Genomic DNA, 26,236 nt, shown 5'->3' on the forward strand with positions numbered 1-26,236 from the left:
GCCTTTCAAGCATTGATTAATATAGAACATATGCTAAACAGCTAAAAGAGTAACAGATTATCTACTATCCTCTTTTCAGGAGGTAAAGGCAACATCATAGTTTTGCTCTACAGATATTTCATATTCACCTTGGAACCATACTATCTGAGCAACTCCTAAGTCCAGATTTTCTTGCAACCCAAGATATGGCTTAACTTTTCATAATTCTTCCAGCATCCTGTGATGGTTTTTAGCTTCTCTTCTGAGAAGTTATTGATGAAATTACCTCCTGCCAGAAAGTCAGCTCTTGAGTCTGCAAACTCAGGTTGTTACCAATGGGGCTGAAAAGATCAATTTCTCACATTTACTGAACAGTGACCTGGCTCAGAAGAGGCAACCAAGGACTTGAGGTTTGGGTTTCTGGTTCACTTAGAACAGCTCATAGAATGTGTGAAGTCTCATTGCTGCCAAGGGATGAGTAGAAGAAAAATTCCTTCCCTGCTCCCAGCTAGAAAACCAAATGCTAGTTGACACTGACCATGGCCCAACAAAAAGATCTCCTTGAAAGAGACCAGAGATTAACTCTTACTTCTTTTCATTGCCTACAGAAAAGGGAATGTGTTCTCTTTCTGTTGTCATTTGCTTGTATTTTGTTTTCTTTCTCAGTTTTTTTTTTACTCCTTGATCTGATTTTTTTCTTGTGCACCAAGATAACTGTATATATGTATACATATATTGGATTTGACATATATTTTAACATATTTAACACTGAACTACCTATCATTTGGGAGGGTGCAGAGAAGGAGGGGAAAATTTGGAACAGATCAAGGGTCAATGTTAAAAAATTATCCATGCATATGTTTTGGAAGTAAAAAGCTTTAATAAAAAAAATGATAAAAGAAAAGGGGGTGTGGGGTAGTTGGGGAGCTCAGGGTAAGGGGTTCTTTTTGACTCAGCCACCATTCTTTGTTGACATAGCCCTTAGTCAAAGGAACCCATAAGGAATGGCTGCATCATTCCTAAACAAAGTGCCCATACTTTAACTAGAGGGCATTTCTACAGTCTAAGGCCACGCATCATCAGCTCAAACCTATTACATTTATATCACCATCATTTCCAAATAGATCCATTTTTCCTTCATCAACCTACAAGCCATTCCTTTTATTAAAAAAATAAAAAAAGAAAGGAAAAATGCTGTTCAGCAAAATCAAACAACTCACATATCTTTAAGGTGTATAAAGCATTTTTAATAGAAGTTTATGGGGGTCATTAGTGGAAGCTATTATCAGATTTTACAGACGAGGAAACTGAGACTCAGAGAGATTGCTCAGAGTTAGTAAATTGCAGATTTGTATTTAGATTATGACGTTATGATTTCAGGTCCAAAGTCCTCCCCAATGTACTAGGTTATATTCTAATATTTTGCTTTTTCTCAGTCCCTGTACACTCTTAGGAATCTAAGTCTCTCCCAGCCTCACTCCAATTAAAGGCAGAATTTTTATTTTTTTTTTTTTGTTTGCTTCTAGTTCATTCACCTTTCTTCATCAGATTGTCTATATGTAAGACTCAACAAAGCCCTGCTCCCTCTTCCCTTGGTGTTTCTGAAAGATTCCTCACATTACAGTAGCTTGTTAACAGGACTCCCCACATTTCACACTAGTCCTTTCAAGAACAGTGTTGATGCTATGGGATTCATTCATATATTAAAGTCTTCCACTTGAATCTGTTAGCTTTATAAGACACTTAGTCTACAGACCATATTAAGCAAGATCAATGATGCTTTCAGCCTGCATCATCCTGTTTTCCATCATGATATAAAGACAAAAAACCCTCAACTGACTGAAAGGACATGTTTGTATTGCTTATGATTCTCTTCCATGAAGAAATAGTAATACTGCATTTTTGTTTTTTATCAAATGTGGAGAAAGGCTTTCACAAACGACTCCAACTCTGGGCTCAAGTAAATCTAGATTCAATTTTGAGTGACCCTGTTGTTCACACATATATAAAGATGTATGGCTTACTGTTTATAAAGCACTTTCCTGATAATAACACTATGTGGTAAAGAGTGCAAGTATCATTATCCCTATTTTGTAGGTAAGGAAGTTAAGGCTTAGGGGGAAAAAAAGTCTGGAGGGAGGTTAGGATGGTGAGGAAATAAAGAACCAACCCATGTGAGAATCAGTTGAAGAAATGGAAGAGAGTCAGCCTTCAAATGAGAACACTTAGGAAGAACATAGAAACCATCTCTCTCTCTCTCCTTTCTCATTCTCTTTCCCTTTTCTTCTCACTTGATCTTCCTCTCTCTGTTCATCTATCTCCCTCCACATCCCCTTCTCTATTTCTCATAAATCCCAGATACTAAGCCCTGCCACCCCTAATATTAATAACTTTTGTTGATTTTTATGTAGCACTTCACTTGGAGAGGTAGTGTAGTGTAATCGATAGGACTCTAGATTTGGAATTAAGAAGTTCTAAGTTCAGCTCCCACTTTAGATACTTGCTAATTGGGACATTGGGCAAATCACTCTGTTTCTGGCCTGATTTCCTCACTTCTAGACATTTGGTCTCAATAATTTCTAAGATTCCTTTTGACTCTAAATTTAAGTTTTTTTATCTAAGGACCACAGTTTGCAGACAGCAGGTCTTCAAAAAATTTTTGTTGATTAGCTGAAGTTGTATGGAGACCGTGATATGCACCGGTTAATTTATTTAATTAAAATACTATCAAATATTCATTCTGCCCTACTTATATTTGACTACTTGGACAATATTCATTATTTTATTAATAAAATTTAGACAAATTATTAATACAATTCTAACAAATTCTTTTTCAAAATATGTTGGGAATGTTTTGCGGTAAATAAATTTAAATTTGTTTAGAATGTTTAGAAAGATTTCTCCATCATGCCTTTACAAAAGTACTTTCTTTTCCCCTTCCAGGCCCCACCTTTCAAGCTTGCTTTTTAAATGTTGTCTTTCTCATTAGAATGTAGAAAAAGAACTGTATTTGTATTCCCAGAATTTAGCAGAATGCTTGGGACATAGCAAGTGCTTAACAAGTTTTATTGTGGTCTGACTAACTAAATAAAATCAATATGGCATAGTTGATCAAACTCTGGACTTAATGTCAGGGAGGGGTTTTTTTTGTCATCATTGTCATGTCAAACTCTTTATGATCCCATTTGGGCAAAAATGCTTTGCTATTTCTTCTCCAGCTCATTTTACAGATGAGGAAATAGAAGCAGTTAAGTGACTGGCCCAGGGTCACACAGGTTGTAAATATCTGAGACCAAATTTGAACTTAGGAAAATGACTCTGGGTCCAGTGTTCTATCTACTGTACCACCTAGCTTCCATAAGATCAGAGAGACCTGGGTTCAAATTGTATAGTAGTTGTGTGACCTTGGACATCAGTTGAATGAGAACAAAATCCCTCCCAGCTCCTTTTGTGCTTCTTAATTACTTCCCTAGGACTAATATACTAAGTTATAGACTCATATATAGACAATTTGCATTGAGGGAAAGGGGATCCCACCAGGTAAATCCCCTATGCTGACAAAATTTTAGATCATCTTGTATGTTTGTCCTTTGGGTGTTTGAAGGCTGGTCATGGGAGTAAAATGTCAGAGCTTCAGTCAGTTCAAAGTGGAGACAGACTGTGAAGTCCTGTAGTTGCTTTGTGAAGATCTTGCTTGTAAGTGATAAAGCATTTGGGATTTGCTTCTTGAACTACTCTACAGAGGGCATTTGTACCAATCATCAAAGAACACATAAAAATCAAAAGAAGTCCCTGCCTCCATCGATTTTATATATGAGAGGAAGAGAAAAGGGATATATGTGTACAAATAATCATAAGAAAAAATAAAATATGCTAATATGCACATTATAAAGATAAGAAATTCTGTGAAAGAACTGAGGATAAGGTAAGGCTTCATGGGGAAAGTTGCATTTGTCCTAAATCTGGAAATATAGCAGGATGGCATAGTGGAAAGATCTCTGGCAGTGGAGCCAAAAGACCTAGAGTCAAATCATAAGGGATGATGTGTAAAACCTATACTTTGGTTAATTTAACCTCACTTACTCTCACTTAACCTCATAGACTTGTAGATCTAGAACTGAGAAAGACATCAGAAAGTGTCTAGTCCAGTCCCTTTATTTTACAGATAGTTAGTTTAAGTGACTTGCCTAAGTCAGATGAATACCAAATTTCAGAGACAGAATGTACTTCAAGTCCTCTGACTTCTCGGCTGGTACTTATTCCCCAGCTCTGTGCAGCTTCCTTCCTTGGACATCAGTTTCCTCATCTATAAAATGAAGAGATTGTGTTAGGTAGCTTCCTATGATTCTGAACAGAGGAGACAGGAAGGAAAAATATACACAGCGATAGGGGAAAAGAGAGGTTTATTCAATGAACAGTAAAAAAAAAAAGTAATCAGGTTTTACTGAAACATATCTAAAATCATTAGAAATATAAAAATCTGAAGGTCAGAGACAACAGCCATGTGAAAGTAAGCTGGCAAAGTAAGATGAAGTCATATTGCAGTAGGCCTTGAATGCCAGAGTGAAACTTCTATTTGATAGGCAATAGGGAATCATGAAAGGCTCCTGAGTGGGGAAGGGCCAGAATAAGAGCTATGCATTAGAAAGATTAATCTGGCAGCCTGAGTGTGGGATGGATTGGAGGGGGAAATACAATTCACAAAGCAATTAAAAGCACTTCACAATTTGTTTCTACCCTGAACTGACTGCAGTCAAATTACTTTATATCTTCCATCAGCCTAAGCTGGAAAAGCCCTGTGGCACTCTCCATGGGGTGGGAGTGTGGGGAGGAGGGGAAGGAAGAAGAAAATCCATAAAGACCCTAAACATCACCAGCACAACATTTTAAAATGTCAGATTTTATTAATCACACCTTAGCTTGCATTCTAACGCAGCCACAGTTCATTGGCAACACTGATTTACCAGGGCAGGAAATGCTACTTGGACCCAGCCAAAAAAAAAAAAAAAAGTGCAACCATGGCCTTCCTCCACTGACCAATTTATTAGCTGTTCAACTGTAGTATAAACAAGTCAGATATTTGCTCTATGTAAACAAATCAAAACAAACAATGTAGTGAACCCAGGGACCATTCTGAGGCCCCTAAACTAGGCTTCCATTGTAATGAATGGAATGACATCCCTTGGTATTCACATATATAAAGATAGAATTGACCAGGTTCAACCTATAAACTTCAAAGATCAGAAGCTATCAGAAATCTCCCGAACTCAGGAAAAAAAAATTTTTTTGGCCACTACTTCCACTCCGGCAGATTCTTCTACCTACTTTGGCTGCCAGTGAGACCTCAAATGGCTCTTTTATTATTTGAGTTCATGAAGGAATACCTGCACATGCTCTAAAGATTAGATCCTCATTAACTAGTCCCCTTCTCCTGACACATAAATGCGTGCATATGCAAATACACACATAAACACTCATTAAATTTACAAAATGCTTTTGCATGCATGATTTCTTTTGATTCTTACTAAAAATCTTGTGAAATAGGTCTAATATTATTAGCCTCATCTTTTAAATAAGGAAACTGACACTCAGAGAGAGTAAGGATTTTCTCAAGAGTATACAGCAAGGAAATGATAATGCTGGTACTATAACCCAGAGCTCCTGACTTCCAGGTTCCATTATGCCAGAATTTGGCTTTTCTGATACAGAAGCTCCATAAGCTACTTTATTAGACATAATCAATTTAGTCTGTACTTATTAACCACCTAATATGTCAGACAGTGGATAAGATTTTAAGGACTGTGGGTTTGTTTGTTTGGAGTAAGTGGGGAGCAGGATGAGGCAAATAAGTCCTAAATCTGTTATTTCATGAGTCTAAGGAACTTCCAGTGAGGAAATTCCCTTTCTCAATATAGATTTGCATCTAATTTGCAAGTTATAGTCTTAGATAGTTGGTTGGAGTTCTGAGAGGTTAAATTTCCTAGTCAGATAGTCAGTATGGCATCCAAGGAAACTGTAATTAAACCCAAGTCAAATCCAAGACCAAGGTACTGCTTTACTAGTGCTAGAGATAGAAAGACAAAAAAAGAAAAAAGATTTTTTTAGCCTCAATGACAATAAAACAACATGTACTTATATAATTTTAAAAAAAAATAAAAATTGAAAAAAACAGTAGAAGGGACTTAATCTTAGTCTCTGTGACTCTTATATAGCTAGGTATTTTAGCATATGGAGGACTATTAGGTGTGAACCTGAGTAAGTAGCTATACTACTATCTGCATCAGTTTCCTCACCTACAAAATGGAAATAATAATGCAATATTATTATTGTTGTGAGGATCATGAAAAAAGAATTATAAAATGCTTTGTAAACTATTAAGTGTTTTATAAATGTAATTGTTATTAATTGTTACATCCACCTTTGATGCAAGATTTAAGTAGGTCTTTGGGGATATCATATCAAGTAAGATGGAACTGATCGAGCTCCTTTTATATCTGTCAAAAACAAAGGGTTAGGCCCCCATTCTGTAAGTAAGCCCATTCAAGAGTTATAATGGCCCAATCCTCCATGAAAAGGAACTCAAACTAGAGCATAAGACTTTCACAGGAATCATGGGATAATGGTAGATGAATGGACTGGAAATCAAGACTGGTTCTTAAATCCTTACCTTTGTGTTTATAATGTGAACCTGACCAAATTTGGGTCTCATTTTCCTCACCTGTTCAAAGACCATAGCTCATCGCTATGAAGAGATGATCCATTGAATGATATTAGTCTCCTTTGCATTCTTTACATGTTGCTAAAATAGTCTGTTCCACAGAACCACAGAACTTTAGAATTGGAAGGAACTTTAGAGCTCTTCTACCTAATCTTTTTTTTTATGCTTGAATTAGTTGAGACCCAGTGATTGCCAGGAAATCAGCAAACATTTATTAATGCTTACCACATGCCAGGCACGGTGAAAAACACTGGAGATTTAAAGAAAGGCAAAAAAACAGCCCCTGCTCTCAAGAAGGTCACAATCTAATGGGAGAACAATATGCAGGCAACCAAATACAAAGATAAATGCAGGGTCAATTGGAAATAATCAACTGAGGGAAGATACTGACAGTAAAAAGGATTGGAAAAACCTTCCTGTAGATGGCAGGTTTTAATTGGCACTTATAGGAAGCCAGGAAGTTGAGATGAGAAGGTAGAGAATTCCAGACATAAAAGAGAGTCTAACTCTGGAGGTGGATTGTCTTATTCAGGGAATAGCAAGGAGATCAGTGTCACCAGATTTCAAAGTATATGGAGAGAGTGGAATAAGGCAGCTTTATCAAGGGCTTTCAACAAGAGAGGAAAAGGCTTACCCAAGCTCACATAAATAGCAAAGAGTTAAATCTGTTTCTCTGACTCAATTAAATTCAGTAAACATTTATTGAGCTCCTACTATGTGCCAAACATATTGCCAAAGGGTAATTAGCTAGCATAGTGGATAGAGAGCCAGGACTCACCTTCATAAGTTCAAATCCAGCCTCAGATATTTACTAGCTCTCAGTTTGCCTCAGTTTCCCCCTCTGTAAAATGAGCCGGAGAAGGAAATGGCAAACTCCTCCAGTATCTTTGCCAAGAAAACCCCAAAAGGGGTCACAAAGGGTTGGGCATGACTGAAAAACCACTAAATAACAAATGTGCTAAGCATTAGGGACACCAAAAGAGACAAAATACAGTCCCTGCCTTCAAGGAGTTTGCAGTCTACTGGAAGCCAGCTTAAGGAAAAGTGAGCCGTGGAGAACAGAGCTGCCGGGATCATTCTGTGCTTCTGAGAATGACAGCTTGGTGAGCTATGGCCATATAATTCACTCTCAGAGGTGGAAATATTCATCCACAAAATCTCTCAGGCACTTGTTCCCTCCGGTCATTCATCATTCATTGGCTCCCATTCTTATTTGCTGCTACTTTTCATCTGAATTTTTCTAGCTGTTCACCAACTTGCTCTTGACCCAGCTTTTCTATCTCTGTGTTCTCATGACTTTGAAGTTCTTGATCCTTCCCTATATCTCTGAACTCTCCAGCTACGGAGCAAGCATGTACATGACCCATTGTGGGACCCCTCTACTTCTGATGTTCTTAGTGACATAATGAGCATGCTCCCCTTCAGTCCTGTCTTTGTCACTGACACTATGGATTAGAGAGCTGTTGCGGGTTCACCTCCCCTGAGGGATGCTGGGTGGAACAGCAGGGGAAGTGCAAATTTAAAGCTGGAATTAGGAACCTTAAAGATGATTGAGTCCAAATCTCCCATTTTATATATGATAAGGAAGGCTCAAGAAGATTCACAATCTCACCCAAGTTCCCAAAGATAGGTCTGGACAGAGCCAGGATATAAAATGAAATCTTCTAACTTCCCCAATGTCAGGGTGCTTCCCACTGAGTTACTTTGCCTCTAAAGACAGCTCACAGGAAGCTAGAAAACTGGCTTCTTCCTTTTTGTCTTTGGAACTTGTCTTTTCCCTATAGATAAGTTCAGACACACAGTCAGTCACACTCGCAGACACACTCCCAGACATACACACAAACACCCATACACACGAACATAAGCTCCAGACTGCTTACACTTAGAAACACTTCAGGCCTCTCTCCCCACTTTTTAAGTAGCCCCCTGTCCCTTTTTTACACATGGAAGCTTTTTGGGGGGGAATATTTCAGCTCTGGAGATGCCCTATGTGTAAGAGCTCCCAAATAGGTCACTCTTAAGACCAAAGAGTGAGGGAGAGGAGGGCTCTCTGTTTTCCTCACCCCACTTTCTCCTAAGCTGTCCAGCTTCCACTTGATTGATGAAGGAGTCCTGGCCCTTCTTGTCAGCAGTCTGATTGCAAGTGAACAAAGATGCTGTCTTGAATTTGGGTTCCAGATGTGTCCTAGGAAGAGCACAGACAGTAAGGGAATGTTCTCCATATCATTGTCCCAATAACAAAAGAATTTTGGATAGGGACAGGGAAAAACCAGGTTCATTTTGGAAATAACTAGATGTTGATAGAAGCTGGTAAACTCATCTTAACAGATACTTATTAAAGAGCAGAAGTACTATATTAGAAAGTGGAAATTTTAAAAGAAAGAAAAATAACTTAGGCCCTGCCCTCAAGGAACAACAGTCTAATAATCTCCAACTCTTATTGATCTCTGAGGTGAATGGTAAATTAAGTTTCTCTGAGAGAAGGAAATATACCCAAATAAAAAATTTGAACTAAAAATAAGGATTTTTTGAGTTCTGACCTATGCATTTACTTATTTTTTTTTCAAAGCCAAGTTAAGGGATCTTGCTTTAATCACTTAAAACTGAGGATGATAAGAATTGGAAAGGACTTAAAGAGATATTTTCTTGGAAAATAATAGTATGGCTGAAACTAGTCATGGACCATCTATCTAATACTCCATATCAAAATAAGGTCTAAATAGGTTCATGATTTAGACATAAAGGGTAATACTGTAAGCAAATTAGGAGAACAATGGATACCTCTCCGATCTATGGAGAAGGAAGGAATTTATGGCCAAAGAAGAATTAGAGAACATTATGAAATGCAAAATGAATAGTTTTGATTATATTAAATAAAAAAGCTTTTGTACAAATAAAACCAATGCAGCCAAAGTTAGAAGGGAAGCAGTGCAAAAATGTTTGTTACAACCCTTTTGTATTAGCAAGGAACTAGAAAGTGGGCGCCCATCAGTTGGAGAATGGCTGAATAAGTTATGATATATGAATGTTTGGAATATTATTATTGTATAAGAAATGATTAGCAGGATGTTTTCAGAGAGACCTGGAGAGACTTACATGAACTGATGTTAAGTAAGTAGAACCAAGAGAACATTGTACACAGCAACAAGATTATGTGATAATCCATTGTGATGGACGTGGTTTTTTTGACAGTGAGTTGATTCAGATTTATTTCTCCTACATAATATGAGTCTAGTTGATCCTGGAACCAAGGTTTTATATTTTTATTTATCTATATATAAAACTATATATACAAATGAGTATATACATATATACAGATATATTTATATTATATCTTGTATATATGTAATATATTATAATCCTTTTTTTTCAAATTAATAAACAAAAATGCGGAGAGGTTAAATAGTTAACCCATTAGCATACAATAATTCAAGAATTTGAATCCAGGTCCTCTGATTCTAAGTTCCACACTGTTCATCCTGACTTGCTCTAATATATATGCAAATATGTGTATGTGTATATGTAAATACATATGTATATTCATACACATATACATAATTATTGTCGATAAATATTGTTATTTATATTATACACCATAATATGTATTATATATACAGTACATATAACATGTTATATATAATGTATGTATTATATATGTATATATATATCTATATGTGTGCATATGTATGTGTATACACATAAATATCCAGAGGAAGCAGGATGCACTTAATCAAGTGCAGTATCTAGTGTTGGGGACCTAAATTCAAATCCTGCCTTATTTGTTTACTGGATCATCTATGGGCAAGTCATTTAACCTCTCAGATTTTTTTTGTTTACTCATCTGCAAAAGAGGATAATGACAGTTAACTGCCTGTTATAGTAAAAAAAAAAAAAAAAAAAAAACCACAGATCTCTTCCTTGACCCCATTTTGATTTCTTTTCTCCTTTATTCCATTCTTTATGCATTTCCTTCCCTTCTCCCTTTTGTCCTTCCCTTTTCCCTTTATTCATTTCCTTCTTCCCTCTCACTCCTCCTTCCTCTCTCCCTTTATTCTATCTTATATTCCTTACTTCTTCTTTTCTTCCCTTGTTTCTCTTTCCCTTACTTTCTCCCTCCTTTTTCCTTTCTCCTTGTTTCCTTCTTTTCCTCTTTCCCATTCCCTTACTTTTTTGTTCCTTCCTCTCCACCTCTATCACTTTCACCCTACTTACCTTTCTTCCTTCTTCCCTTTCTTCCTTCTTTTTTCCTCTTTATTTTTCTCTGTTCTTCACTTCCTCCTTTTCTCAGTCTTTCTCCCTCACTCCTTTCATTCTTTCTCTTCTTCCCTTGTTCCCTCTTCATTTCGAGATAGATACACATAGTTATTGTCTTCACAATTTTGGTTCTTTATATCACTTCATATCATTAGGAATATTATTTGGAAGCTATATGAAGGGTAGGCTAGAAAAGGAATAGGGTATTTAGTAAATGAGTCAGAAATACACAGTATTTTAAATGGGAGTTCCATTTGTCTAAGGCATTTTTTCAAATAATCTTATACTTGTATAATATTATACGAGTTCTATGTATATATTATCTTATTTGATATTTACAGCAGCTCTGTGAAATAAGTAATATTTTCATCACCATTTTATAGTTAAGGAAACCAAGACGAAGATTAAAAGACTTGCCAGGTGATATAACTGATAAGTGTTTAATGCAAGATTTAAATCAGGTCTTCCTAATTCAAATCTACTATTCTCTCTCCTATATCCTTAACTGATTTTAAATGTACACTTTCCTCACCACAGCCCAAACAGATGTATAAGGAACATAATGTGTTTTGTTGTTTTGTTTTTCTTGGTTTTTAAAAAAAAATTCCTTTGTTATGAACTTAATAAACATCAATAACCATAAATCTTTAACGTGCAAAGAGAAAGAGATTTCAGTAAAAACTGTGAACTTCTATTATCAAAAGGTTTTGTTATGTTTTTTGTGAGTAGAGAACAATTTGTATACAAATAATACAAAGGAGAATCTGTTTTATATACTCTAGATATTAAACTTTTATTGGAGAAATTTTCTTTGCAAAGATTTTTCTAGCTAACTTTTTCCTTCTAATAGTAATTATAGTTTTTTTTGCTTATGCAAAAGCATATTGATTTTTTTATATAATTGAGATTGTCTATTTTGACTTATACAGCCTCCTGTCTTTAGTTAAGAATTTCCCCCCTTCCATAATTGTGGACCTATTTCTTTCCTTTATCATTTGACCTTTTTGTAATTTTCCCATTTCTAATTAGTTTATGCATCTATTTAGAGCTTCTTAAAGGATATGATATGAGAAATTATTAATTTCTTCCAGACAACTTCTTCAGCAGTTTTTGTTAGATAAAGAGTCTTTACCCTATTATTTGGTGTCTTTGAGCATAATAATAGTTAATAGTAATGATAATAACTAACATTTAAATTATACTATGCTATGCAATTTACAATTATTATTTTATTTGATCCTCATAATAACCCTAAAAGATAATTCCAATTATTATTCTTGTTTTACAAATAAAACAATTGGCAATTAAGTGACTTGTCAGGCACACAGTTATTAGGTGTCAGAGGCCACTTTTGAAGCCAGGTTTTCCTGACTCTAGGCCTAGTTCTCTCAAATGCACCATCTAGCTGTCTTAGGGTCACAGTAAAATTATCTACTTTGTTTCACTGATCAATGTTTATTTTTACCAGTACCAAAGAGTTTTCATGATTGCTATTATATACTGTAATGGGAGATCTGATATTTAAGCCCCTCCATTGCTTTTCATAGATTTTTCATACAAAGGACCTCAGAAGCCATCTAATCCAGCTCTTCTTTCATGATTAAGTAGTTTTTCCAGACTTATCTTGAAAACTTTCCTCGAGGGCTTGTGAAATAACCATTTCAGTGTTGTTTGAATTTGTTCAGAAATCATTCCTTACATAAAGGCAAAATATTTAACCCTGCAACATGTCACCCATTGCTCTTAGTTCTGCTTTTGGAAAGAAACAAACAAAAAAAAAAAATTAGATTCCTTTTCCATATGACAGCCTTTAAAAAATACCTGAAAAGAGCTGTTGTTTACTATCTTCCCTCCCCCCCCACTTCTATTTTCTGAATTAAATAGCCTTAATTTTAATCATCCATGTTACCCTCTTCTGAAAACTCTCTATTGATCAAAGTTCATCCTAAAATGTGTTATCTAAAACTGAAAAACCAACAGCTTTCCAGATATGGTCTAACAAAAATAATATGCAATCACCTTTTTTTGTAGCAAAACCCTCTTTGTTCTAGATAATAGCCTTTCATGACAGCCTAAGATTGCATTAGCTCCTTTGGCTGCCATATTATATATTTGTCTTAAATTGAAATTGCTACCAATATCGCCAGAGTTTTTTTCCCCTCCTTTAGTAAAAGACTTTCCAGCCATCCCTCATTACCTTGTACTTGTGATGTTAATATTTTGATCCTATTAGTAATATTTTATCATTACCTTTGTAAACGTTTCAACTTATTATTCAACTTGTCAGCCTGTGATTTCAGCTGTCTAACATTTTCGATCCTGACTCATCATCCAATGTCTTAACCATTCCCGGTAACTCTGTGTTATCTGAAAATTTGACAGTTGCATCACAAGTACCTTTAAGTCATTAATTAAACACACACACACACACACACACACACACACACACACACACACACACACACACCACACCATTATATCCTATCACCAGACCAGCATGGGAGCCAGCCACAAATTGCAGGAACACTGCACTGGAAATCTCTATCCTATTGACTTTACATTCTCTATGTCTGAGAACTGTGGGTTCAACCAGTGACCAAGCCCCAAATCCATATGGTAATACTATTATCCAGACCACACTTCTCTAATTTGTTTACAATAATATTATGTAACCATCCTGCGAATGTCTTACTGAACTCTAAGTAAAAGCTACACATTCAACATGTCCTTCTGATCTATAAATCTGGTAACTTTGCCCTATCTTCTCCCCCAAAAAGGTGGGTGAGCGAAGATTTGCCTAGGATGATCTGTTTTGTTGAAGCATATTTGCCATTTGTGATTCTGTGCTCCCTTCTCTAGATATTTAATAACCAGCCCTTTGATCATATAATAATCTAAAGATTTCTGTCAGAATCACCTATTCTTGCATTTTGCAAACTCTGCTCTCCTTTTTTTTGGGACAATCTTTACCCTATTTCAGGATTGTGGCAACTCTTTGTTCCTTTCTCCAAACTCTTTCAAAGGTCATTTAAAAGGTATTAAGAATCATAGCATACAGTTCTTTTAATAACCTAATTTATTTTAATTTATTTACTTTAACATTATTTCTTTGGTAGGGAAACAGAAGCAAAATAAGATCAGGTGGTTCTGATTGTTCTCTGTAATCCATTGTTACTAGCCTAACTACTGCAAACATTAGCCCCAATCCTTCTTGGATTTTTCTCTTTTTTCACAATATGTCTTTTTTGGACATTTAAGTCATTGCTTTTAATGTTCTTAGAATTCATCACCAGATTCAGTCAACACATTCTGAACTTTAGCACTTGAGACACTATGCTTAAAGAACCATACCATAAATTTGTATTTATTTTCTATTTATCCTCCAATATCTTGTCCATGCTACTACTCATTGATGCTTAAAGGTAGTGAATAGAGAGCTTGGCCCACAATCAGGAAAATCTGATATAAAATCTGATTTCAGACACTTATTAGCCTGTGACCGTAGGCATGTCACTTAACTACTCTTTGCTCACTTACCTTTAACTAAAATGGAATCATAATAGCACCTACTTCGAAGTGTGGCTATGAGGATCAAATAAGATAATATGGGTAACATATTTAGCACACTGCTTAGTATATAGTAGGTGCTTAATAAATGTTTATTCCTTCCCCCCTACTCGTTGAAATGGCTTCTTTTTGTGATTATATAATTTGATTATTGAGAGATTCTAATATTCTTCAGATGACTTTCCTCATAAAACTTCAGGCCATTTTTTTATCTGAACCTTTTGAAATCTATTCTCCCCCAAATCTATATGCATATCTGACTAGTATTCCTCTTCTTTTCTTTTACAGACTTTAATAGAGTATCAATTCTCCCAAATTCAAATTATCCCTGACTTACAACTCCTAAAATGGAGTCTCTTCCCCCATAATCTAAATGTGAACACCTTCTGCTCTTTCTCGAATTTTCACAAATTCAAGGATGGTTTGGTGAGAACAAGGTTCCTTTTGGTGATTAATTCTACTTCAGTAACTAGCACCAGGAACTATTTTGTATTTCACTTTACTTTTAAAAGAACCCCAGAATTCCATATCTAGTTCCTGACATTTTGTTGATGTCACTCTGTACTCAAATAGTCTAATTCTTGGGTAGCAGATACAGTTTTTCTGGGTCAGAGACTTTCTAGCTTGAAATAGGTAGTACTTATCAATAACCTTAAAAGCTCAGGCTTTCCCCCTACCTCCACATCACAATGAGGCAAAAGAATAAGGCATTAGTGAAGGTTCCATCTGTATTAAGATGCAGGCTTCTGCATGATAATAGCATACTTTGTTGAATGCTAAAATCAGATTTGTCAGAAACATATTGAAAGTTGTTGTCATCAATAAAGCCATCAACTTAAATGTGCAATTGAAGCCTGAGGAAACAGGTGTTCATTCATTCAATGAATATGAATTTGACACCATGCTTAGTATTTCTATGAGGGGATGGGTGACATTTCAAAGGCATCATCATGTACCAGAGAAATTTTGTGGATGATGTTATCTATGGAAGAGCCTTTGACTGTGATCTTCAGAGATAATAACAACTCACATTTATATAGTGCTTTAGGTTGGCAAAGTATTTTATCTACACGATCTCATTTGATCCTTGTAACAAGTTGACTTAAAAAGTAGATAGTTTTAGAAATATTATCTCTGGCTTACAGATCATAAAATCTTGAGGTTCAGAGGGCTGAAATATGGCTGGTTTGGGGGTGGGAATGATTTTGTCAAGATTTTCAAGACTGGTTTATGAAATGGGGATTATATGTAGTATGCTTTATCTGGGACAAAAATAGGGTCAATGAATAGGACAGAAGCTGAAAAGAGGGAAATTTAGATTCAGTGTCAGAAGAAACTTCCTAACAAACAGAGCTGTCTGAAAATGGAACAGAAATCTTTGGTAAAGCATTCTTCTTTATTAGATGAAAATATCCCTAGGGTCAGTCACATGCCATGTTGTTGAAAAAGAAATCTCTATCCAGGTACAGTTTGGACTACATAGCCTCAGGCCTCTTCCAATTCTAAATCTGTGTCCAGCATTTTTGAGTCACATTTGACTCTTTTGACCCCATTTTGGGTTTTCTTGGCAAAGATATTAGAGTTGTTTGCCATTTTCTTCTCCAATTGATGTTACAGATAAGGAAACTGAGGCAAAGGGGGTTAAGCTAGTGTCTGAGTCCAGATGGGAATTCAGAAAGAAGAGTCTTCCACAAGTCCAGTGCTCTGTGCATTGCACCACCCAGCCACCCTGGTAATGAAATTAGAGTCCCTTTCTCTATCACCTTTTTACAAATGAAGAAACTGAGACTAATAGAAGATCATTGGATGACAGAATTAGGACTGAAAATGACCTTAAGAGCTTTCACTTCCAATCCTTTTATTTTACAGAAGAGAAAATGGTGTCTCAGACTATTTGAACTCATCTTCCTCACTCCCAGTCCAGTCCCTTATCCATTAAACACTACATTGTGTTAAATGAACTGCCTAAAGGCATACGATTAATACTTTGAGAAATAGGATGCAAACTCAGGTCTTTTCTCATTCTATTTGATTTTTTTAAGAATAATAATTTTTACAAAATGCACCCTACAGCCAAAAGATATAGTCTAGATACCTGGGGGTTTGAAAACTACAAAAGACTTTTGATTAAGCATATATACATTGAAAAAGATTTCAGAACAAGGATCTAACTTAATTGGACTGACAGTCAAGTTTTAAACTTGCCCTTGGCTGTCACAGACTGACTAAGGCTAAGCAAATTATTCAAATGCTCTGTGAGTCAGTTTCATCTGCCAAATGGGTTCAAGTTCTGATGAAGAACTGGGGATAGTGGAAAGATTGATGATAAGAATGAACTTCAGTGAAATACTCTGAGTACTTTAGAAAAGGCTCCAGGTAAATGGTATTTAAATCAATGATGTTACAGAAGATGAGTTTCAAGTGTTACTGCTTGTTAGGGATTGAGGCTAGCCCAGGAGAGAGAATTCTAAGCACTCAAATGTTTTACAAGAAATGAAATCATAATGTAGAAAAGCCCAATTCAATTTCTCCCAAAATGAGCCAAGAGATGATAACTCTAATCCTATTTAAAGTGAGGGAGTGTGTCGTTGTCAGCTGAAATGAGACTGCATCAGAGCAAGAATTTTAAAATGAGCCTATTTGATAATCAAAGTATTTGCAGACCCTGTTTCACAGACTGGAAATTGGCAGAAAACATGGATTGGATTGTTAGAAACCTCAGTGTTCAAATCTCAAAGGATTAGTCATGTTGGCTGCTCTAATCTCCTTTTCTGTCTACATTCTGTTTGTCCAGTATGTTAATTTGTCTGTCAGGGATGCATAGAGTTAACACAACTCAGGAAATAATGTTAGAATTTGCATTTCTTTTCTTCCCCCTAACAGGAATGTCAAACTTTAGAAGGATGATTAGAGCATGTTGGGGATCTTGCATTCAGTTCTGGACCCATGTTTTAGATAGGTCATTGCTAAGGTAGGCTGTATCCAAAAGAAAACAAACAAGATGATGATGGAATTGGATGCCATGCCTTATGAGACTCAGTTAAAGGAATTGGAGATATTTGGCCCAGGGAAAAGAAAAACTCATGGGGGGGACATGACAGCCATCTTCATATGTTTGAAGGACTATAGGAAGAGGGATTAAACCTGTTTGCTTGGCTCCCCTTCAGTACACTCTACATTCCCACTAAACTGGGCTTACAGATGTTAACTAAGTGATGCTACATCTCCTTCTGGGACTTGACACAGGTTGTTTTGCTCTGTCTAAGATACATTCCCTCCTTACCATCGCCTCTGAGAAACGTGTTTCTTTTCATACAGAACACAAAGAAAATGACTTCCTTATGTAGATAACTTCCCTGATCCCCCCTTTCTTTCCCAAGGTGTTTGTACTCTCTTTCTGTCTAAATTATTCATAATTACTTTGTATATGAGTAGAATATAAGGAGGGTTGGGACTGTTCCATTTTTCATTTCATCCCTATGACTCATCTCAGTGCCTCATGCATAAAAGGGGCTTAATAAGTGATTTTTTGATTGAAATAAATTCGAGAACACAGAACTATTTCCCAGGTAATGTTATTGTTGTTCATCCTTTGTTCTGGAAGACCAATGGCATGAACTGGAAGGGACTTTAGAGATCATTCTAATCTGGCCTCTTCATTTCATAAAGGAAAAGTGACTTCAAACAGATAAAAAGAGGCAGATCTGGAATTTGAACCCAGGCTCCTAACTCCAGATCTGGTACTTTTTCTCTTTTAACTTGTAGTGGGGGGAAAATATCAAGAAAAAAATAATGGGTCTGATAAAAACACCTTCCTAACTGAGCTATCCAAAAGTAGGCTGCGCTATCTTGAAGGATAACAAGATTGTCATTACTGGGAGTATATTCTAGCTGAGACCTAATGACCATTTCATAGAATGTAGAGGTCCAATTTGGACAAGACGACCTTGGATATCCTCTTTAAATGAAAACTTGTAATTCTGCAAAACTAACATGGAGCAAAGGCCTCCAGTTAGACAGCCCAGGGAAAGGTTAGAGATTTATTTGGAGTCACTTATCCTACGTGGCTCCATCTCACAGTAAAAGTGACAACAGAAGCTGCCTTTCTGACCCTTAGCAACCCCTCTTCTAAGGAACAAATAGACAGTGAATTAGTTTGTTTTTTTTCCATTTTAGGGCAATATTGTAAAGTCTAATCCCTTCGCTCCATTTTCTTCCTCTTCACTACTTAACAAAACTGGTTGACTGACAAGCAGTTCTTGAAGATTAAGGCAACTCACAATCCCTCTAGCCCAATGCCTTAGTGTTTCCTTGGCAGAGAAAGGCAGGAAGAAGGGTTGAGACACTGATAAAATACATAGGCAGTAGTGTATGATATCAGCTCAAACAAGGTAAGATCTTCCCATTTCAGATTGCTATTAGCAAGGTGAATTGCCTGAAACAAGTATTGAGAAAGGATAAATAATATTAACCTTAGGACCAAAGGGGTGACATCTCCTGGAGAAGAGCTCAAGAGTATAAATTTATACAGATAGAAAACCAAAAAGATGCTTATCATCAATGATAGTAGAACCTAAGTTCCTCTCCTACCCCATAGTGCCACCCTTCACCAAAAAAAAAAATTATCTTAAATAGTGTAATAAATATCACTGGAAATTATTTAATTTACTCTTTTTTTTTTTCCTGAGGCTGGGGTTAAGTGACTTGCCCAGGATCACATAGCAAGGAAGTGTTAAGTGTCTGAGGCCAGATTTGAACTCACGTCCTCCTGGTGCTGATACTCTATCCATTGCTCTGCCTAGCTGCCCCCCTTGATTTACTCTTAACTCAGTACTAGGCCAGTTGTCCCTTCTATGGTGTGAGGTAGGGTTATATGTTTTGTCTGCTCCCTGAATGTCATCCCACTTGTTTCCTTGATATTGAAATTCCCATAGTAAGAATTTTAATTTCAATAATTCTGAACATAGAGTCAAGGAGCCTGAGTTGAATCCAAGCTTTGCTCTTTTTTAGTTGTGTGATAGGAAGGAGGGAAGGAGGGAAGCAAGCAAGCATTTATTAAGTATCTAATATGTGACAAGCACTGTACTAAATGCTTTACTGTATCTCTTGTATCTTGTATCTACTATATCTCTTGATCCTCATAATAATCTTAGGAGGAGGATGCTATTATTATTCCCATTTTACAGACAATCTCTGCCCCAAGGAAGGCTCGGTCCACTGTCACACAGTAAGTGGCTGAGGCAGGATTTGAACCCAGACCTTTCTAAGTCTAAATCCAGCTCTCTAGCCATTGCACTGCTTCAATTGACTTCTCTAAGTCTCATATACCCCACTGACAAATAGAGATAACAAAAATGTTGCTGTCTTTATCACAGGATTGTTATAATTAAAGCGCTTTATTGGGGCAGCTAAGTGGTACAATGGACAGAGCACCAGCCCTGAAGTCAAGAGGACCTGAGTTCAAATTTGACCTTAAACACTTAACACTTGCTAGCTATATGACCCTGGGCAAATCACTTAATCCCAATTGCCTCAGCAAAAAAAAAAAAAAAAAAAGCACTTTATAAACATATACAAGCTATATATTTATCTTTATCTGTACCCATCCACCCATCCACCCATCCATCTGTCTTTCTATATGTCTTATATCTGTCTACCTATCTATCCAACTGCTATTCATTTTCAGATTGAGGCATTGCCTCCAGAAGGTCACAGTTAAAATGCATAAATTTACATAATTGTTAAAATACATTATAAGTATAGACGATATGCTATGCATTTAGTCAATTAATCAATAAATACCTATTCTGCGTGAGGCACTGTGCTAAATGCTCAGGATACAAAGAAAGACAAAAATGTCCCTATTTTTATAGAGATCACCCTGCAAACAATTCTGCACAAACAAATTATGTACAAGATAAGATAGAAATAATTAACAGAAGGAAGTACTAGAATTAAAAAGGAATTTGGGAAAGCCTCTTTAAGTGTTGAGGTTAAATGATACTTGAAAGAAGCCAGTTATGGGGGAGAGTCAGGGGCAATGCTAGTTGGGAGATGGGCTATCTTTTTATGAGTAATAAATCACATAGAAGCCAGAATCACTGGATTGCAGAGTATTTAGTGGTGTGTAAGATGACTGGATAGGTGGAAAGGCTTTGAACAGGGGAGAGACTTGAGGTAGAGAGGCTAGCCAGAAGACTATTGCAGGAATCTAAGCATGTGATGATGATATACCAAATATATAAATATGTAGACAAGAGAGAGTACACAACATATTATAAAGGTAATACTAAAAGGTCTTTCCAACAGATTGTATGGGAAGATGGTGAGAGGGAATGAGTAGTAATGGATGAAAAGGATTTTTAGACCCTGAGTCTCATTTTTTATAAAATGAGGAAGAGGAATGGTTGCAGAAGATAGTTCCCTTCTACTTCTAGCATTCTGTATAATACAATGACTGACTGATAAAGGAGAAGAGAAGGGAATAAGTATTTACTATGTTCTAGGCACTGTGCTAAGTGCTTTTACAAATATCTCATGCCATCATTACAAAAACTTTATTAGGTAGGTACTTCTATTCCCATTTTACATTTGAGTAAACTGAGGCAAATAGGGGTTAAGTGCTTGTCCAGAGCTCTACAGCTAAGATATATCTGAGGCTGGATTTGAACTTCAAAGAAATTACATGAGTGACTGATTATGAGGTTGAAAATGCTGTTTTAACTGATTCTTTGTCTAATGATCTGGTTTCAGGTTTCGAGTGCAAGTTTGATTTCCCCTGTGAACTAGAGTATTCGCCACCTCTGCAGGAAGATAGAAATCACCACTGGTCTTGGCGTCTCATCAATTATGAAGAGGCTTCCCAGATGAACCTGTTCAGTGGTGGTCCTGCAGTGATTCATTCTGAGGAGATATCAAGAGGTATGATGATTCACAATCTTTTGGGGACAGAATATAGCTATGGATCATGCAAAAGGAAATGGTTAAAATGTCTTGTTACTGGAGTTTGATCTTTTTAACAATTGAAGGAAAGGGGAGGGAATTTCTCATAGTGGTAAAAAAAAAAAATGACCTACCTTCCATGGTCAAATGTAGATAAAAGTTTTCCCTTTTTGGGCTCTTGAGACTGTTTGGTCTTTGTTTTGTCTTGTAATCTGCCAATATTTCAGAAGAGAAAAGGAAATTAGTATTCAGAGCTGGCTAAGGGGAAGAGTCTGGTGGCCTTCAGCATGGCACTTGGCACTTCCTACAACTGATGTTGAGCCAGATTGGGAATGGTATGGATGTATCAGGAGAGGAAGAAATGTTAGGAAAATAGTGTCTTGGCAACTTCCAGGTATGCATAGGCAGAGGCACTGGTGATTCTATCCTTGAGCCTAATGGACCCTTGCTCATCTACTGTCCCTTGCTAGCCACTGGCTGCAGCTGGTTTGTTTTTGCCCCTTAGAAGGGGGTCACTAATATACCTACCACATGTGTTAGGCAGCCTTAACGTTTTGAAGGTATATAATACCCACTGTTAACAAATGACACCCATAAAGTGTTTTGCAAACTGTGAAGTTCTGTTGTCTCTAAATTGTGATCCTTCTCTGGGAGCAGGATTTCTTGGGGAGCTTCTGGAGGCAGCTTTCTTTTCAGTTCTGTATTGTGTCCTTCAAAGTCTTGACTCTTTTCCTGGGGCCCAATTAGCTGTAGTCTCTAGCTCCCTCTGAATCCAAAGCCTCCAGACAGCCCAAAGGTAGACGTGGGAATGAAACAGACTCCATCTCCAAGAGTGGGACTGTGAGCTTCTGTGGGCTTGTGGAGCTCCCTGCTTATATGCTGTACACTGAGTACACACCAATCATTTCATCACTAGGAAACTGTTATTTGTTGTAGAATTAAATCAATGCTAAACTAGATTTAATCATTGTCTCCTCAATTCCACTCAGTACCTTGTTTCAAGTTCTGGCCCATAACATCTCCTTGTAGGATCAAATCAATTGTCTCTATTCATTCCAGTGACTTAGCACCTTGTGAGAATCCTAACAGCAAACCTTAAAATATTATATAAATACTAGCTGTAGTTATTTCAGTGTTTACCCTTTGGATCCTTTCTCACACAATTGTAAACCCAAATGACCTTCTGCCTTCTCTCTCCCCACTTTATTCAAGATCTTCTGACTTGTTGAGTCATTCAATGTATGAAAAATTAAGGTAGTATCTTTCTTCATTAGATTTAGTCAAGTGCAATGGGAAGGTAAATCTATTGCAAAATGGCACACCTGTGGACTTTAATCTTTGTTGTCACTCCACTTAGTTATTATAGACACTCACGAGTGGACAGGACTCTGTGCTGACTAAGCCTTCAAGAGTGAACAAGACTCTATGCTGACTAACCCTTCATTTATATATCTGCTTCAGGAATCCACTCCTACCTCTACCTTTGCTCCTGTAATCAATGGCACAGCTGGGTCTCACAATATGGCCCTTCTAGTTCTAAATCTTTTATCCTGTGGTCTGGGTTGTGTGGCGATCTTGCCTCAATTTAGGGATGAAGATAAGAATGTGAAAGGATGGGAGGACTAAACCATCATTTAGGGAATGTACCTCCATGGAATTGGGATGCACTATGACAATAGGAATATGGTCTAATACTTTGCTGGCGCAGGTGCCAAATTGCCTTATCTGTGTCCTGAATTTATAGTGCAGGTCTGACTGTGAAATGTTGTACCACTGTTTCATATGTCAGTGCAGCATCTTTGCGGCCATTTGAGAAGTATTGTGGTCTAATGACCATTCACCTAAAGTTTTATTAGCTTAAGCACCTTGGAGATCTTGTTTTCATTAGGAGAAAACTTGCCCAAAGTTAGGACTAAAATATTCTTGAAAATGGTAACAATTGGCCCAGAACATTCAAAGAAAGAAATACCTGTGTGGATCAAAATAATCTGGAAGATTTAATGAAAAGAGGGTTTTGTTGAGGTTAAATTCAATACAATAAGCATTTAATAAGTGCATACTTTAGTTAGTACAAACTGTGTTAGCTCCTGGAGATATGAAGACAGAAACGATTTTGTTCATAGCTCCCAAAGGATTATACCTATAGTACATTTTAGAAGGAGTCCAGAACTGGAAGTGAGGACACTGGACTTCTAGCCGGAATTCTACACTTGCTGTGGGTCTAATCTTGGACAATTTCTTCAAGGACATAACTGAGCAGAGTGGTTTAAAAGCCTGAAATGAAAGCCTGCCCCCCAGACACTCACTAGCTGTTTCCAGAGCAAATTATTTAACATCTTTCTGCCTCAGTTTCCTCATCTATAAAATGAATATGACAACTTGTCCCACAGGTTGTTGTAATGATCAAATGGGATGAGACATGTCTAGCACTTTGCAAAACAGAGTGTTACATGAATGTTAGGTATAATTATGATGTTCACTTTCTTCATTTGTAAAATGAGGGTGTTAAACAAGGTGAACAATTAAGTTCCTTCCACTTCTAAAGCTCAATTATTCTGTAGTAGTGGGGATACTTTGGAGCTTGACTTTTTAAATGTTAATTATTTATTTTAAATTTAATATTTAATGTTTTTATTTTCCCCAGTTTCATATAAAACAATTTTTATATTTGTTTTTAAAGCATTGAGTTCCATGTTTTTGTTCTCTAAGAAATGACCAACAGGATGATTTCAGAAAGGCCTGGAGAGACTTACTTACATGTTAAGTGAAATGAGCAGAACCAGTAGATCATTATACACGGCAACAACGATACTATATGAGGATCAATATTCTGATGGATGTGGCCCTCTTCAACAATGAGATGAGCCAAATCAGTTCCAATTCTTCAGTAATGAAGATAATCAGCTACACCCAGAAAGAGAACTATGGGAAATGAGTGTGGAACACAACATAGCATTTTCACACTTTCTGTTAATGTTTGTTTGCATTTTGTTTTCCTTCTCAAGTTTTTTTTCTTTCTTTCTAGATCCTATTTTTCTTGTGCAGCAAGATAACTGTATAAATATGTATACACATATCAGATTTAACATATACTTTAACATATTTAACGTGTATGGGTCTACCTGCCATCTAGGAGAGGGGATGGGGGGAAAGAGGGGAAAAGTTGGAACAGAAGGTTTTGCAAGGATCAATGCTGAAAAATTACCCACGCATATATCTTGTAAATAAAAAGTTATAATAATAAAAAATTGAGTTCCAAATTCTCCCTTCCTCTTTACCCCCAGCCCCCATTAAGAAGGCACACATGAAGCTATGTTATGAAAGAAAACATAGCTCTCCCCTCAAAAAAATCCTAAAGAAACATATAATAAAAAAGAGTGTGCTTCAATCTGCATTCAGACACGATCAGCTCTTTCTCTGGATATGGATAGCATTTTTCATAAGTCTTTCAGAGTAGAATTGGATCATTGTACTACTGAGAATACAAAGTCATTCAGAGCTGATCATCCCATAACATTGCTATTACTTTGTACACAGTACATTTCACTTTGTTTGAGTTCATGGAGGACTTTGCAGGTTTTTCTGAGAGCATACTGCTCATCATTTCCCAGAGAACAATAATATTCCATTATAGAAGCTTGGCTTTAAAGCACAGAGAGAATATGGGTCCAGAAGGAATAGAGAATAAGAATAAAAATAATAGCCTCAGTTCCTGACATTGATATCATATTATAAGATTCACCATATAATCTAGTTGAAATTCAACAATTAAAAGTGGGAGATGAGGGAGATTCCAGGCACGTGTAAGAACCTAATCAAAAGCAAAGAGGACAGATCATGTTCAGTTAGGATGGGACACTGAGTGGAGACAATAAAAATAGCAAGGCAAGCTAATGCCTGATTGAGAAGGGCTTTGAATGCCAAGCAAAGAAAGTAGTGGGAATTTTATTTTGTTAAGCATTAGAAAATCACAAAAGACTTTTTAGCAGAGGAGTAATGAGCCTCATTATGCAAAAGGAGATAAATTTGGCACGTGAAGAATGAATTTAAGAAAGGAGCAAATAAAAGAGGGAACTGTTTTATTTATTAAGTACCTATATATCCCAGGCATTATGTATTATAACCTGTGGGAGTTATACATGTATGTTAAGATACTGCCCCTGGCCTCCAGAAGTTGATATGATAGAGGGACCTGAAAAGGTGGGTCACAACCCCATGTGGAGTAGCATAACTGAATGTGAGAGTCCTGAAAAAATTTGGCAACAGTAAAAAGTTTCTGAATGCAACAACCAAAAATTAATTTAAAATAAAGCACATAATGAATTTAATGTGTTTTTAGCAGCTTTTGCATTTGATGCATTGTGTGACTTTACTGAAGCTCTGGTTCTGAACAAACTTAAACACTTTTCATTGAGCATGTTTAATGTCAGCTCAGACTCAAGATGGGATCACGTAAAAATTTCTCAGGTGAAAAAGGTCATGAGTGGAAAAAAGTTTAAGAAGCCCTTGCTATAGACAATCCCTAGCACATCTACCAGCTGAATGACTGTAAAATAAGGTAGAATGTGATAAGTGCTATAGGAGTGGCAGTCAGTGCTGTTCCCCTGGTCTTCTCAACCTCAAATCCTTTCTGGGCTGGAAATTGCTGAGAGATCTATTTAGCAAAGTGGAATATACTTATCCTGAGTGGAGGGGGGGGGCAGAAAGAGCCCACCAACTCAAGGAAGTTTTACTTAATACCCTGGCATTCTAAGATATAAAAAACTAATTGGTCTT

The 26,236-nt window shown here is 36.7% G+C and overlaps 1 protein-coding gene across 1 annotated transcript in view; it reads left to right on the forward strand.

Moving 5' to 3' along the window:
- The window catches only part of LOC141552722 (ALK tyrosine kinase receptor-like), an 895,621-nt gene that overhangs the window by 289,282 nt on the left and 580,103 nt on the right, over window positions 1–26,236 (forward strand). The window contains exon 3 of the mRNA XM_074284745.1: window positions 21,272–21,439. Within this exon, the coding sequence (XP_074140846.1) occupies window positions 21,272–21,439 (168 nt within the window). The remainder of the gene's footprint in view (window positions 1–21,271; window positions 21,440–26,236) is intronic.

Source organism: Sminthopsis crassicaudata, chromosome 2, assembly GCF_048593235.1.
Source record: "Sminthopsis crassicaudata isolate SCR6 chromosome 2, ASM4859323v1, whole genome shotgun sequence".
Taxonomy (NCBI): Eukaryota; Metazoa; Chordata; class Mammalia; order Dasyuromorphia; family Dasyuridae; genus Sminthopsis; species Sminthopsis crassicaudata.